Source organism: Hylobates moloch, unplaced genomic scaffold, assembly GCF_009828535.3.
Source record: "Hylobates moloch isolate HMO894 unplaced genomic scaffold, HMol_V3 SCAFFOLD_1, whole genome shotgun sequence".
Lineage (NCBI taxonomy): Eukaryota > Metazoa > Chordata > Mammalia > Primates > Hylobatidae > Hylobates > Hylobates moloch.
Genome location: NW_026652276.1, coordinates 192,644,665 through 192,656,796, shown reverse-complemented (window position 1 = coordinate 192,656,796; position 12,132 = coordinate 192,644,665). Strand labels below are relative to the sequence as shown.

At 41.3% G+C, this 12,132-nt stretch overlaps 1 protein-coding gene across 3 annotated transcripts in view; it reads left to right on the top strand.

The window, feature by feature from the left end:
• The window catches only part of DOCK4 (dedicator of cytokinesis 4), a 475,993-nt gene that overhangs the window by 400,468 nt on the left and 63,393 nt on the right, over positions 1-12,132 (top strand). For all 3 annotated transcript variants that reach the window (XM_032761480.2, XM_032761481.2, XM_032761479.2), the window contains exon 31: positions 10,915-11,063. In XM_032761480.2, the coding sequence (XP_032617371.1) occupies positions 10,915-11,063 (149 nt within the window). The remainder of the gene's footprint in view (positions 1-10,914; positions 11,064-12,132) is intronic.

The following is a 12,132-nucleotide window of genomic DNA, read 5'->3' as shown; positions in this document are numbered from 1 at the left end:
GAGTTATGAGCCACGTTTCTTCCTCACACATAATGGGTATGGATAAGTAATTTAGAGATAGTGATGATACGGCTCTGATGAATGGAAGAACACCAGAGTTTTTGGTCTTGCGCCAATTTAGATAAAAGGACACGCACACGTGTGGAGTAGTTTTAAGGAGCGAAAAGTTTAATAGGCAAGAAAGAAGAAAACAGCTCCGTTGTACAGAGACAGAGGTGGGAGGGGCTTGAAACAAAGAGAGACTGCATGAGCAGTGGAAAAGTGGTCAGTTATATCAGAGGCTGGAGGAGGCGATGTTTGATTTGCATGGGCCCAGGGGATTGGTTTGTCCAGGTGTGTCATTCACACAGCCCGCAAAAAACCTGGCCCTCCCACCTTAGTCCTTTAATATGCAAATGTGGGTTGCCGTGATGTTCTGAACACATGGTGTTATCCGGAGGTAGCCATGACACTTTGCACAGGTGGTAGGAATCACCATATTGGCCATGTCAGATGGACCTAGTTTTTAATTGCTGGCATTTGCATATCAAAGCTTGCCAGCCTGGCTCTTTAGCCGCCTTTTCTGTTAGAGAAGAAATGTTTCGGGCAGTTGCTTTTTATTGCAGGAAAATTTTCACTGAGAACCTTTACCGCCACTATCTGCCTAAAAGTTATTTCTTACTAACTCCTGTATTATTCCCCCTTTAAAGAGAAGTAAACCTAACTGCTGTTAGAGGGTGTTGGATGACTATTCTTTCTGGCTACTTCCTGTTGAAAAGGGGTGTCGTGTGTGGGAACAGCAGCTGGGCCTTCTCCTGAGGTTGATTTAAGGGTTTTTAGAAGAATAGCATGTCTATGTTTGGCTTTGTTTGCAGCACTGTTTGGAGTTTGGTTACTTTTAGGCGAAAAAAGATAAATTTTACAAGAAAGTTTAAAATACAGGGTTAGAATATGAGCATTAACATTACCACCATTAGTGGTGGTCCTATAGACCATAACTGACAGTAGAGTTTGACACCTGTTTGCTACACCAGTGGAATGCAATACCGTTTTGTCTTTACTAGATGTTGCTGTACATTACCAGAAATGTTAATATAAAAGTAACATTTTTCTTGAGGAAAAGCATGTATTTCCCCCTTGACTTGCCATTAGAGAGTAATTTTAGGCTTAGGCTATTTTTATAACTTGCAATATGATTGGGAGAGATATGTTATTGGGTGGCTAAAATAATTTTAGCATTAATTTGACAATTTATTAATTTTTTATAGCTTCCACAGACTCTACAACATACTTAAACTTTCTGATTTGTTCTAAACATCTTTCCTTTAAATAACCAGTTTTTTTTTTCAGGACAAGTATTTACCATACAAATTCTTTCCTTATATAAAATCTTTTTTAAATAACAGTCTTTTCCTAGCTTAAAGTGCATTATATTATCAACCTTTAGTAAAAAAGTCCTATTAAACTTAGTGATAGTAAAACTTTTATACTTACTTTTTATCCCTATTAGTTTTGCTATAACCAAAACAACCTTGAGTAAATCTTTCCTGCAATTATTAATCCTGTTATAAGGATGATAATCAGGCAAAATACTATAGCAATTAGAATTTTACAACCAGAATTCCACATTGTGGGTGACACAGTGTATAGTTTTATTGCAATGAATAGTGGGATGATAACAGTTCCCACAAGAGTGGCATAGTAAATAATTTCCATTTAAAATTATTTCTTTACTTGCCAAGATATAATCTCCTTTGTGGATTTATAAAGTTACAAATGCAATCCCATGTATAATTAAAAGTTGCTTGCAAATATGAGTTAAAAAGAAGTTTTAATATTTGGTGACGAACTTTGAGAGGAAACGTTAGGTAAGAGTGGGATTAAGATGAATAGCCCTTACTTAGTTACTTATTTTTTGAGTTTTAGCTTAAGATTTTCTATTTCTACACATTTATGTTTAGGACATTCCTCTGGGCTGTCAGGCATTGCTCCCTTAGCTTTTTAGACTTTGACTTGCGTGTGATGTATCCAGAAGTTGATTTCTGTAACTTTTATTGCCAAAGGGGTTGAAAGAACAGTGTAGGGCCCTTTCCAGCTTGGCTTGTGGAAGGAGAGAGAGATGAGAGTTTTTGCTAATGCTAAATGTCCTGGGTTGAATAAAGGTGGCTCTGTTTTCTGGGGTTGGACTTCTGCTAGTTGGGTCCATTTTTGTTGGAAGTAATAGAGAGGTTACATGCTTAACCAATTTAGAGGTTTTCTGCCTGAAAACAATATCTGAGCACATTGATAAGTTTTATCCTTTCCCAAGTGAAAATCTTGGTGAAAGATTTTAAGGACCTTCCATTGGCTGGAGGCTGGTAAATGGAGTTTGCCATTATTTGACCATAGCAATTCTGAAGGCTGGAAAGTATGCCCTTGAGAAGGGGCCTCTTTTATTTCTATAGGGAATACTGAAGTTTAATTTCTTTTATGGAGCCTTCCTAGATTAGAAGTGGTTTGAAGCATGTTGATGCCTTGAAGCTTCCTTGCCTTTGACCTAGCTGCCTGATTAGCCAATTTATTTCCTTTGGCTACCTCACTTGTTTCTTTCTGATGTCCCCTGCAATGCATTCTTGCTATTTCTTGTGGAAGAAAAACTGAGGATAATAACCTATTGATTTTCTGGTGATATTTTATAGGAGAGTCATTAGTGGTAAGAGAATATCTTTCCTTTCAAATGGCAACATGAGCATGGAAAATTAGGAAAGCATATTTAGAGTTAGTATAAATGTTAGCTACCTTTTCTTTGCTTAATTCAAGTGCTCTTGTAAGAGCTATTAGCTTAGCGAATTGAGCGCTGTGCCTGGGGAGAGATGTTATTTAGATTGACTACTGCTTATCCTCCTTTTGTATTTCTTGTTTTACTGGCTGTTAGCTAAGAGCTTTCCCTAGAGGACAGTAATTCTGCCACATTATGTGGGGTGTAAACCTTAAATTATTTCCTAGGGTTAACTTGGAGGCTGTTTTTGGCTAGTAGAGCTATTATGACAGTGGCTTGGAAGCATGTGTATATAATAGGTCCTCCTAACTGCAACCAAGGTTGAGAAAAATATTGGATTAGAATTTTTCCTGAGACACTCCTTACAGTCTTGCTATGGGAAGAGGGGAGGCCTGGATTAGAGAGGAGAAAAGAGAGATACTGGCTTTAGTGTTTAGAAGGAGGCTTACTTTCCTTTCTTTAATTTTCAGAATTACTCAGGGCTCTTGTGCTGTAATGGCAGTTTGAGCTGCTGGAGCCAGGGCTTGAGCCCTGGGACCCATCAGTCCTGCTGGACCATCTGTGAGACTGGTCCTGAACCCAGTGACCTCCACCTCTGGGGGCAGTTCTGTCTCCAGTGGTCTCCACCACAGGCTGGACAGGGTTGAGGTAGCTTTTTCTTGTTGCCTAGGCATTCCTTTTTAAAATTCCCTGGTCTGCCACCCTGATAGCAACTAGCAGATGCACCTTGAGGGTCCTGGACTTCGCAAGCCTGCAAAGCTGCCGCTAGAGCCTTTGTCCTTCTCCTGAGCTTTTTCTTTTTCCTTTGGGCCTCCTTCTGGTCCCTATTATAAAGGACCAAAGTGGTAACCATTAGGAGGCTTTCTAAGGTGCTATTTGGTCCTAGAGCTTGCGTTTGTAGTTTCCTTTTAATATTGGGAGCTGCCTGTGTAATAAACTTGTTTTTTAGAATGAGCCATCCCTTGATTGAATTAGGGGTAAGGGGTTGTATTCTATTAGTGCCTTTCTCAGCCTTTTCATAAAGGCTATAGGATTCTTATCTGTCTTTTGGTGTATTATAGACAGTTTAGAGTAATTAAGAGGTTTGGCCCTTGTTCTCCACAGCCTTCTAAAATGCATATTTAAAAGTGCTTTTTTTTTTTCATTTATTTCCTGAGTTTTTGGGGTTTCAGTCAGAGTTGTTTACTAGAACTGCTTCCCTTCCAATTGGGAATGGTGTTTCTACTATTTTTTTGCTTTCCTTATTTGCTTTCTTCCGTTTTGGTGTATTATAGGAAATATATTGCTCACCTCTTAAATTCTCTGTTGCTTGCAGAACTGCTTGCTTTTTAGCTGCCATTAGGGTCTGGCTTAGGAGCAGTATAACATCCTTCCATGTGAGGTGAAATACATGAGTTAAATTTTGGAAAACTTCTATATACCTATTAGGATCTTTGGAAAATCAGCCTAAGTTTTCCTTAATTTGCCTAAGGTTCTGTAATGAGAAGGGAACTTAAAAGGGCCCCAAATAAGGGGGATTTTTAGATGGTTCCCCTGGAAGTTGCTTTTTTAATTTTGAGGAACTTTTTCCCTGGTCCTGCCTGATAAGATTGCTAAAAGAGCTGGGTTGATCTTACAGCGCTTGCAAAGGTTTGGTAAAAATGCCATGTCCTTGTGCAAAAGAAAATGAGTTGCTTTTCTCTTTAAAGTTCTGAGGTTAAGGAAGTTCTGGTGTTTTAGAGTGCACTTCAGAGGGATGTAAGCTGAAGATTATTTATTACCCATTTAGAAAAAGAAGTGAGAATAAAAGCATTTTTTTAGTCTATTTCCTTTCCGTATCACCCAGAGTGGAGGAGAAGACAGGGACCATTCTCCAACTCTTTTCCCTTTCTGGTTTTTGGATCCCGGCACCATGTTAAACGTGCTGCCCATGGTTGAAGGCATGGTCCTGCAAGCCATGGAAGTGGATGAACTAAGTGGTGGGACCAACCACGCTTACCCGCGCAACCGTAGCTTGTCCACCTTGTGTGATTCCCCTTTGACTTCCTAAATTTGTCATTTGCCTGGCTTTCTAAAAGATGGATCTTGGAGAGACTGTGTTGCCTTTAGGCAAGGCTTCTTTAACAGAGGAAACGTGCTAGCTTGCCTGCTATTATGGCCCATGCTAAAGCACTTACCTTTCAAAAAAGATGGTTCTAGTTAACTTCTGAACTTAAAATCCCCTTACTAATTAAGGTAACATTTTAATAGGAAACACTATAGGTGCCTTAGAAGAACGTAGAAACCAAATGGCCGTCTTTTTTGCTGATGGGAAAATACTGAGACTAACATTTGGCTACAGAAGATATCTTACTCCCAACTGCTGAAGGCAGAACTTTCCTGTTCACAGAAGTAGCAGTAGAAAAACTTAAAAAGGAAAAGTTGCAAAGCTGCAATGTACTGCAGAGAACTAGCAATGTGTCCTGTATTAGAGAGAAACAATTAAGTTACGTTTGTTGAAACCTTGAGAGAGAGGAAAGGACTGCATGACTTTGGTGATGTAAAGGGACTTTCAGATGGGCACAGGTCTGAGGGTTGTGTTTGGAGCTGTATTTCTGGCTAGATAATCAAAGCACTTTGAGCACTTGAACTCACACTGGCACTCAACCCAAGGTAAAATCAGCCCGCCTCCTGTGATAGAGGGGCACTCTCGGATTGTATAAGGTCTCTAGGGAGCACCCATTCCCAAGAATTGGGGACCTCCCAGATGCCCCAGGGTGCAGCTAAAGGAGGGGGTGAACATCTTGCCAGTAGAGATCATGAGGACCTTGGTCCCCTAGGGCACTCAGGATACAGCCCAAGGGCAAGGAGATCCAGTTCCTAGGGGAGGCAGATATCTGAGACAGCCTTGGGATAGCATCACAGACTGTGGTTGAGAAGTTGATACAAAGCCCTCTATGTATCTTCAAGATAGAAGGTAGTTCAAACCAGTGGCCTTTTCCAGGAGGATGGAAATTCCAAGGGAATTCAGGCTTATGAAGGTCTTAGCACAGAGCTTCCCATCTCCTCCTTATCACCATATTGGTCTGCAGAGGGTAGGCAGGACCCTGTTCAGAGGGCCTTTGACAGAGGGTACTGGTGCTTACATTCTAACTACTATAGCAGAGCTCCACTAATTGCATGTGACAAAGTCGAAGATCAAAACACCAAATTCATGTTAAAGAAATACATTGTCTCTGGGAGCTAGGAAGCCCACAGGTGGATCTGGCTTCAGGCATGATCATTTTCAAGAGGACACACATCAGGGCTGGTTGTTTCCCAGCTCTCCTTTGTTCTGTGTGTTGACTTTAACCTCTGTGTACTCTTAGGCTTTCTCCACTCCGTGGAAAAATGGCTTCCATCAGCTTCAAGCCTATTTCTTCTTTTCAAAGTCCCTTTTAGAATGTCGCTCAGAGCCACAGATTGTTCCTGCTGGGTGATGTGCCTATCATGAACCAGTCCCTGGGGCCAGGGATGAAGCTGAGTTTTGTTTGTTTGTTTAGAGAAGTCCTTATGTTTCTCAGCTGTACTTCATTTTGGGCTTCCATGATCCTCCTGCCTCAGCCTCCCAACTAGCTGGGACTACCAGGAGTGCCACTGTACCCAGCTGAAGCTGGTCTTTTGACAAGGCACAGGTGATATGCCTACTCTTGAGGCTGGGGCAGTAGAGTGAGGACTCCCCAACCCCATCCCAACCACATGGAATGATGGATTAATATGGGACAAATGACACATGCGATTGCACTCTCCCATCAGAAAGATAAAAAAATCCCTCTTCCTTTCCACCCCTCAAGTTCCTAATTGGCTTTCTTGCATTTACTGTCAGACAACTTTAAGAGGAGAAATTGGAAATCCTTGCCAGCTCAGCTTGTCTCTCTCTCTTTTTACTTTGTAATTCATTGTAATCAGGTTTTCACTTGCATTACTCTTCTGCCACATCTAATGGCCTGTAGTGAGTCCCATTCCTAGGATAGTGATTAAGAATTCATTGTAGAGCCAGCTAGCTAGGTGACTTCGGGCAAGTTGCCTAACTTCCCAGGATTTTAGCTGCCTTCTCTGTAAGTGGGAGGTTGATAGTTCCTACCACCTGGAGTTGTTGTAGGGAGCAAATGAAATTACACATATAAAGCACCCAGAGCAGTGCCTGCCATAGGGAATGCTTACAAGTACCAGATGTTATTAAGGAGTCACTGCATTTGACAAGCTTGCCCCTCTTTGCTTCTGAAAGCCTTCTCTTCTCTATCATTTCCCATCACCACTTTCCCACTTCTCCTTCCCTACCCTGCACCATGTCTCTTTAGTCAGCTCCTCTCTTGTCCCGTGACATGTGTGCCCAGGCTGTCCTGTTCCTTTTGTTCCTCTTATATTTTGCCACAGGTTTCCCCCATGTGATTTCATTCACCCTATTTATCACTGAAAGTTCTGAAATAGTACATCTCCAGCCCAGGCCTCTGTCCCGAGCCCCAGACCAGGTTCTTCGACATCTGCTAGAGTATTCAGTGTTAGAAGTACTTCAAACATGCCCCAAACTGAAGTCGTGATCTTGCCTCCCATCTTAAGTTGGCTCCTGTTTCTATAAATTTGATATCATTTAATAGCAGTGTTTACTCTCACTCATGCTCTTGCCCCTTTTCTCTATTACCATAGCTGCTGCTTTTGAACCAATCTTTGTCATATTTACTTGGATAACCTACTTGGCCCTCCAGCATCTGTCTCCCCACTACAGCCCATCTTCCACACTCTCTCAGTTATTTTTATACAAAATAAAACTCTAATTGGCCACTACCACTGACAGCTGAACTACCCAACTCCCTCTTCCACTCAGCTTAGCTTACAAACCAAGCCACCCTCATTGCCAACACATCCCTCACCCCTGCCACACTGAACTACTGAGCGTGACACACCTTGCCTGGCTAACTTTTTGTATTTTTTGTACAGATGAGGTTGCACCATATTGCCCAGGCTGGTCTTGAACTCCTGGGCTCAAGCAATTCTCCTGCCCTGGCCTCCCAAAGTGCTGGGACTGCAGGCATGAACCACTGCACCCGGCCCTTTGTTTTTTCTTGATACTGGATTTGTAGCTTTGCAATAGCCCAAATACCCATTGTGATTTAGCTGTTTACAAGTATTTCTCCTAATACAGTGTTTAAAATACACTAGACATTCTTATTTCTTGAGTCAGTGAATGAATAGATTAATGACTGAATGAGTTAATAAAATGGAAATACAGTAAACACATACAATATAGATTAAGGTACATTTTTATGATCTTGACTTTCCCCAAACTTCCCAAACTATTAAATGAATATTTTGTTCCTTATCAAAACATGTACAAGAAAGAAGTAACCATTACTGCTTTGTCTCTCTTTGTGTTTATAGTAATTTCAATACTTAAAAATTTAAACCATTGCTTTGACTGCTGTAATGCCTTGTTGAGGAAAGTTGATGTGTGAAGATGGAAGATACCATGACCTCTCTGGCTTACAGACTGTAGGGAAGTTTTTCTAAATTCTCTTCTCTCACATTGGTAGCATATGCAGCATTGCAACATGGCCCTTCAAATCTAAAATATTCAGCTGTGTGCAGTAACAGGTACCCTTCCGTGTCATTGAGAGAGGGAGGAAAGTTTTATCGTGACAGAAATGCTCATACTCTGAGGATATAATAGAGAGTGAATACTTGAGGGTAGAATTACTCAAACAACTCTTCTTGATGCTGGATATTTTAGCCTAAAGGAAAAAATAATACATGAGTTTAGCTTTTAATGTTTCAACAGTTTCACTGATTGTCCAGAAGTCATTGTGTGCCCACTTTCCTCATGTGTTCATGTATTGCCAGTGTTACTTTCTGTGTCAAGATATGAAAAACTTGCTATTGACTTGGTCATGCTCTTGCCAATATCCCATAGCACTGAAAATAAGGCAATTATGCAGAGATGGGGGCCCACCTTCCAAAGACAGTGGAGGTTTCCCAAGGCACTTCCAATCACAAAAAACAGTGAATTCACAAACATCCACATTTTCCCAGCTCTCATCTCAGTCATCATTTTAGCTTCTCCCCAGATTCTTTCATATTCATGTTACTTAAAAAAACTCCTCTAAGCCAGGCTCACGCCTGTAAACCCAGCACTTTGGGAGGCCGAGGCGGGTGGATCACCTGAGGTCAGGAGTTCAAGACCAGCCTGGGCAACATGGTAAAACCCCGTCTCTACTAAAAATACAAAAATTAGCTGGGCGTGGTGATGCGTGCCTGTAACCCTAGCTACTCAGGAGGCTGAGGCAGGAGGATCACTTGAGCCCGGGAGGCAGAGGTTGCAGTGAGCAGAGATTGTGCCACTGCACTGCAGCCTGGGCGACAGAGTGAGACTGTCTCAATAACAACAACAACAACAACAACAACAAAAAAAAAAACCCTCTAAAGTCATTTATACTATACCTATGCACTGTGAATCTACAGTGTCACTGGAAAATTATCCTCCTTCATGAAGCCATCTATCTTTCTGCTCAGGCTCCCAACTTGTAAATTCTAAGTGGATGCTCTCAGTAGCATGTGCTTTCAGCCATGATGCTGAAGGTTAGCTCTTGAGTGTATTTTTCATAGCATGCAATAGTCATATTATAGAACTAGAAACTTATGAGATTTAACAAAGATGATTAGTGTAATAGACTTAACGCTCACCAGCATAATATACTTAAAACTCACCTGCTACATGAAATCATCTGTGTCCATACCATTCCCCACCTTCCTTTCCTCTGAATTATCAATACCATACCGTTTAGCACTTGGTAAAACACCATTGTGGGTTCACTATTGTTACATTTTAGTCTTTTCAGAAAATGTTTATATTCTTTTGAGGGGACCACTATTGAGATTTTTATGTAAGTTGTGGATTTATTCTGTTAAGAAAAAACACAAGGGGCCCAGCCTGGTGGCTCATGCTTGTAATCCCAGCACTTTGGGAGGCCGAGGCGGGTGGATGGCTTGAGCCCAGGAATTCAAGACAACGTTGTGAGACGCCATCTCTATTTTTTAAAAAACAGGCTGGGTGCGGTAGCTCATGCCTGTAATCCTAGCACTTTGGGAGGCCACGCTGGGTGGATCACGTGAGGTCAGGAGTTTGATACCAGCCTGGCCAACATGGTGAAACCCCATCTTTACTAAAATACAAAAATCAGCTGGCCATGGTGGCATGTGCCTGTAATCCCAGCTATCCAGGAGGCTGAGACAGGAGACTGGCTTCAGCCTGGGAGGCAGAGGTAGCAGTGAGCTGTTTGTGTCACTGCATTCCAGCCTGGGTGACAGAGCAAGACTCCATGTCAAAACAAACAAAAAAAAACACTCGAGAAAAATTATATCATACAGATAAGAACCACCTAGCCACCTTTTTTCTTATAAAAAAATCATCCATAATCTCACCATCCAGAGATAACCTCTGTGGTTAACATTAGGGATATAATACTCTAGACTAAGAGATAGGGGGGTGTGTGTGTGTGTGTGTGTGTGTGTGTGTGTGTGTGTGTTTAAATTAAAAATGTTTCATTACATACTGTATTGCACTTGCTTTTTGCTTTTTCACTTAGTTATATTGAAAAACTTCACCCATGTTATCTTTCTTCAGCCTTATGTTAAATGATCGCATAAAAATTTTAATGTGTGCATATACAATAACGTACATAACCAATTCCTGATTATTTATATTTTATATATAAATATATAATTTTTTTTTTTGAGACAGAGTCTCACTCTGTCACCCAGGCTAGAGTGCAGTGGCACGATCATGGCTCACTGCAAGCTCCACCTCCCAGGTTCACACCATTCTCCTGCCTCAGCCTCCCAAGTAGCTGGGACTACAGGCATCCGCCATCCTGCCTGGCTAATTGTTTGTATTTTTAGTAGAGATGGGGTTTCACCTTGTTAGCCAGGATGGTCTCGATCTCCTGACCTCAGGATCCACAGTCTTGGCCTCCCAAAGTGCTGGCATTACAGGCGTGAGCCACTGCACCCAGCCGATTTATATAATTTTTAATTGTATCTCATGGGTTATTATATTTTCTTGCTTGAGGAGACGACTGTAATTGAATATATTTGTAACAATAGTTTTAAACAAATTTTATGATATTAATTTCTGAAATCATATTAAGATTGAATATATTGAAACTCAAATATTTTTCTCCCTTTAGGAGAGCACAAGCTTCATTTTATCCCTGCTCTGATTGGCCCCTTCCTAGAAGTGACCTTGATACCCCAGCCAGATCTTCGGAATGTCATGATTCCAATTTTTCATGATATGATGGACTGGGAGCAGAGGCGGAGTGGCAACTTTAAACAGGTAGGCAGAAGTGCTCCTCAGAAGAGTTGGAAGAGTTTCAGCTCTCCTGAAGCATCTGTGAACTTCCAGATTCAACTCCAAGTTGGGAAATGAACACTGGGTCAGCAGACCTAGATTCCGGCCTGGCCTATTGACTCCCAAGCCACACAGCCGTGGATGCTTCTCAGATCCTGTGTTGTCCTAAGCCTTCAGTGAAGCCCTGAAAACATTTGATTCCTTTTCAGCTGAAAAATTTTGTGATTTCCCAGATCTGTATTTAAGAACTTGCAGAGACTTTATTTGCACCCAGTTGGACACAGAGCAGAAGAATCAGAGAGTTAATGATTAAACTCATTGAGCTCTCAGTGGTCTGCACATTGTATTTGGCGAATGGCTTAGCTTTGAGCATTGGATTCACAGTATGTTTTATTGCTCTTTGCTTGAAGCATTGAGAATTAATTTAAAGGAGAAAGCTGTGGAAATTCTTACAAAGGAAATTCCAAGGGAATGAGCTTACAATTTCTCATGACATAGGTTCTAATAGTTGTACTCCAGTTTTGGGAAAACAGGCATTCTTATTACAAAACCAGATCTCTTAAGGAATCCACTGCTTTTGCTCTGCCAGGTCCTTCAATTTGGAGATAGTAGGCCTACTGTCTGTTCACACAGTCACAACACAAACCTGTGTGCCCACAGGGTTTGGCACTTCCTCATGCTTCTCCAGAAGAAGCCTCCCTCAAATCTCAGGAATGGTTGTCAACCTGTCAAGCGATCTGACGGCAAACATGGAACCCTCCTGTTGCCAAAAGCATGGGTGTTTCACCTGTATCAGTATACACATTTATTTTCAAGAAAGCTAATAGATGAATGAAAGACTATTTAAAAATTGCACTTAGGAAAGAAAAATCCACTTTCCTTCCCCCTTGTCTTTACCTCTTGATTGAAATTTGGTTTACAGGAATAGTAATTGGGCTTAGACTTTTGACAAAGTCAAATATTCCTCCCAGTCCCTAATTGTTTTAACTCTCTCCGGCCGTAGAGAAGTTTTTCATTTTCTGTCTCTTCTGCCTCAGATAGGTATAGATGAAGG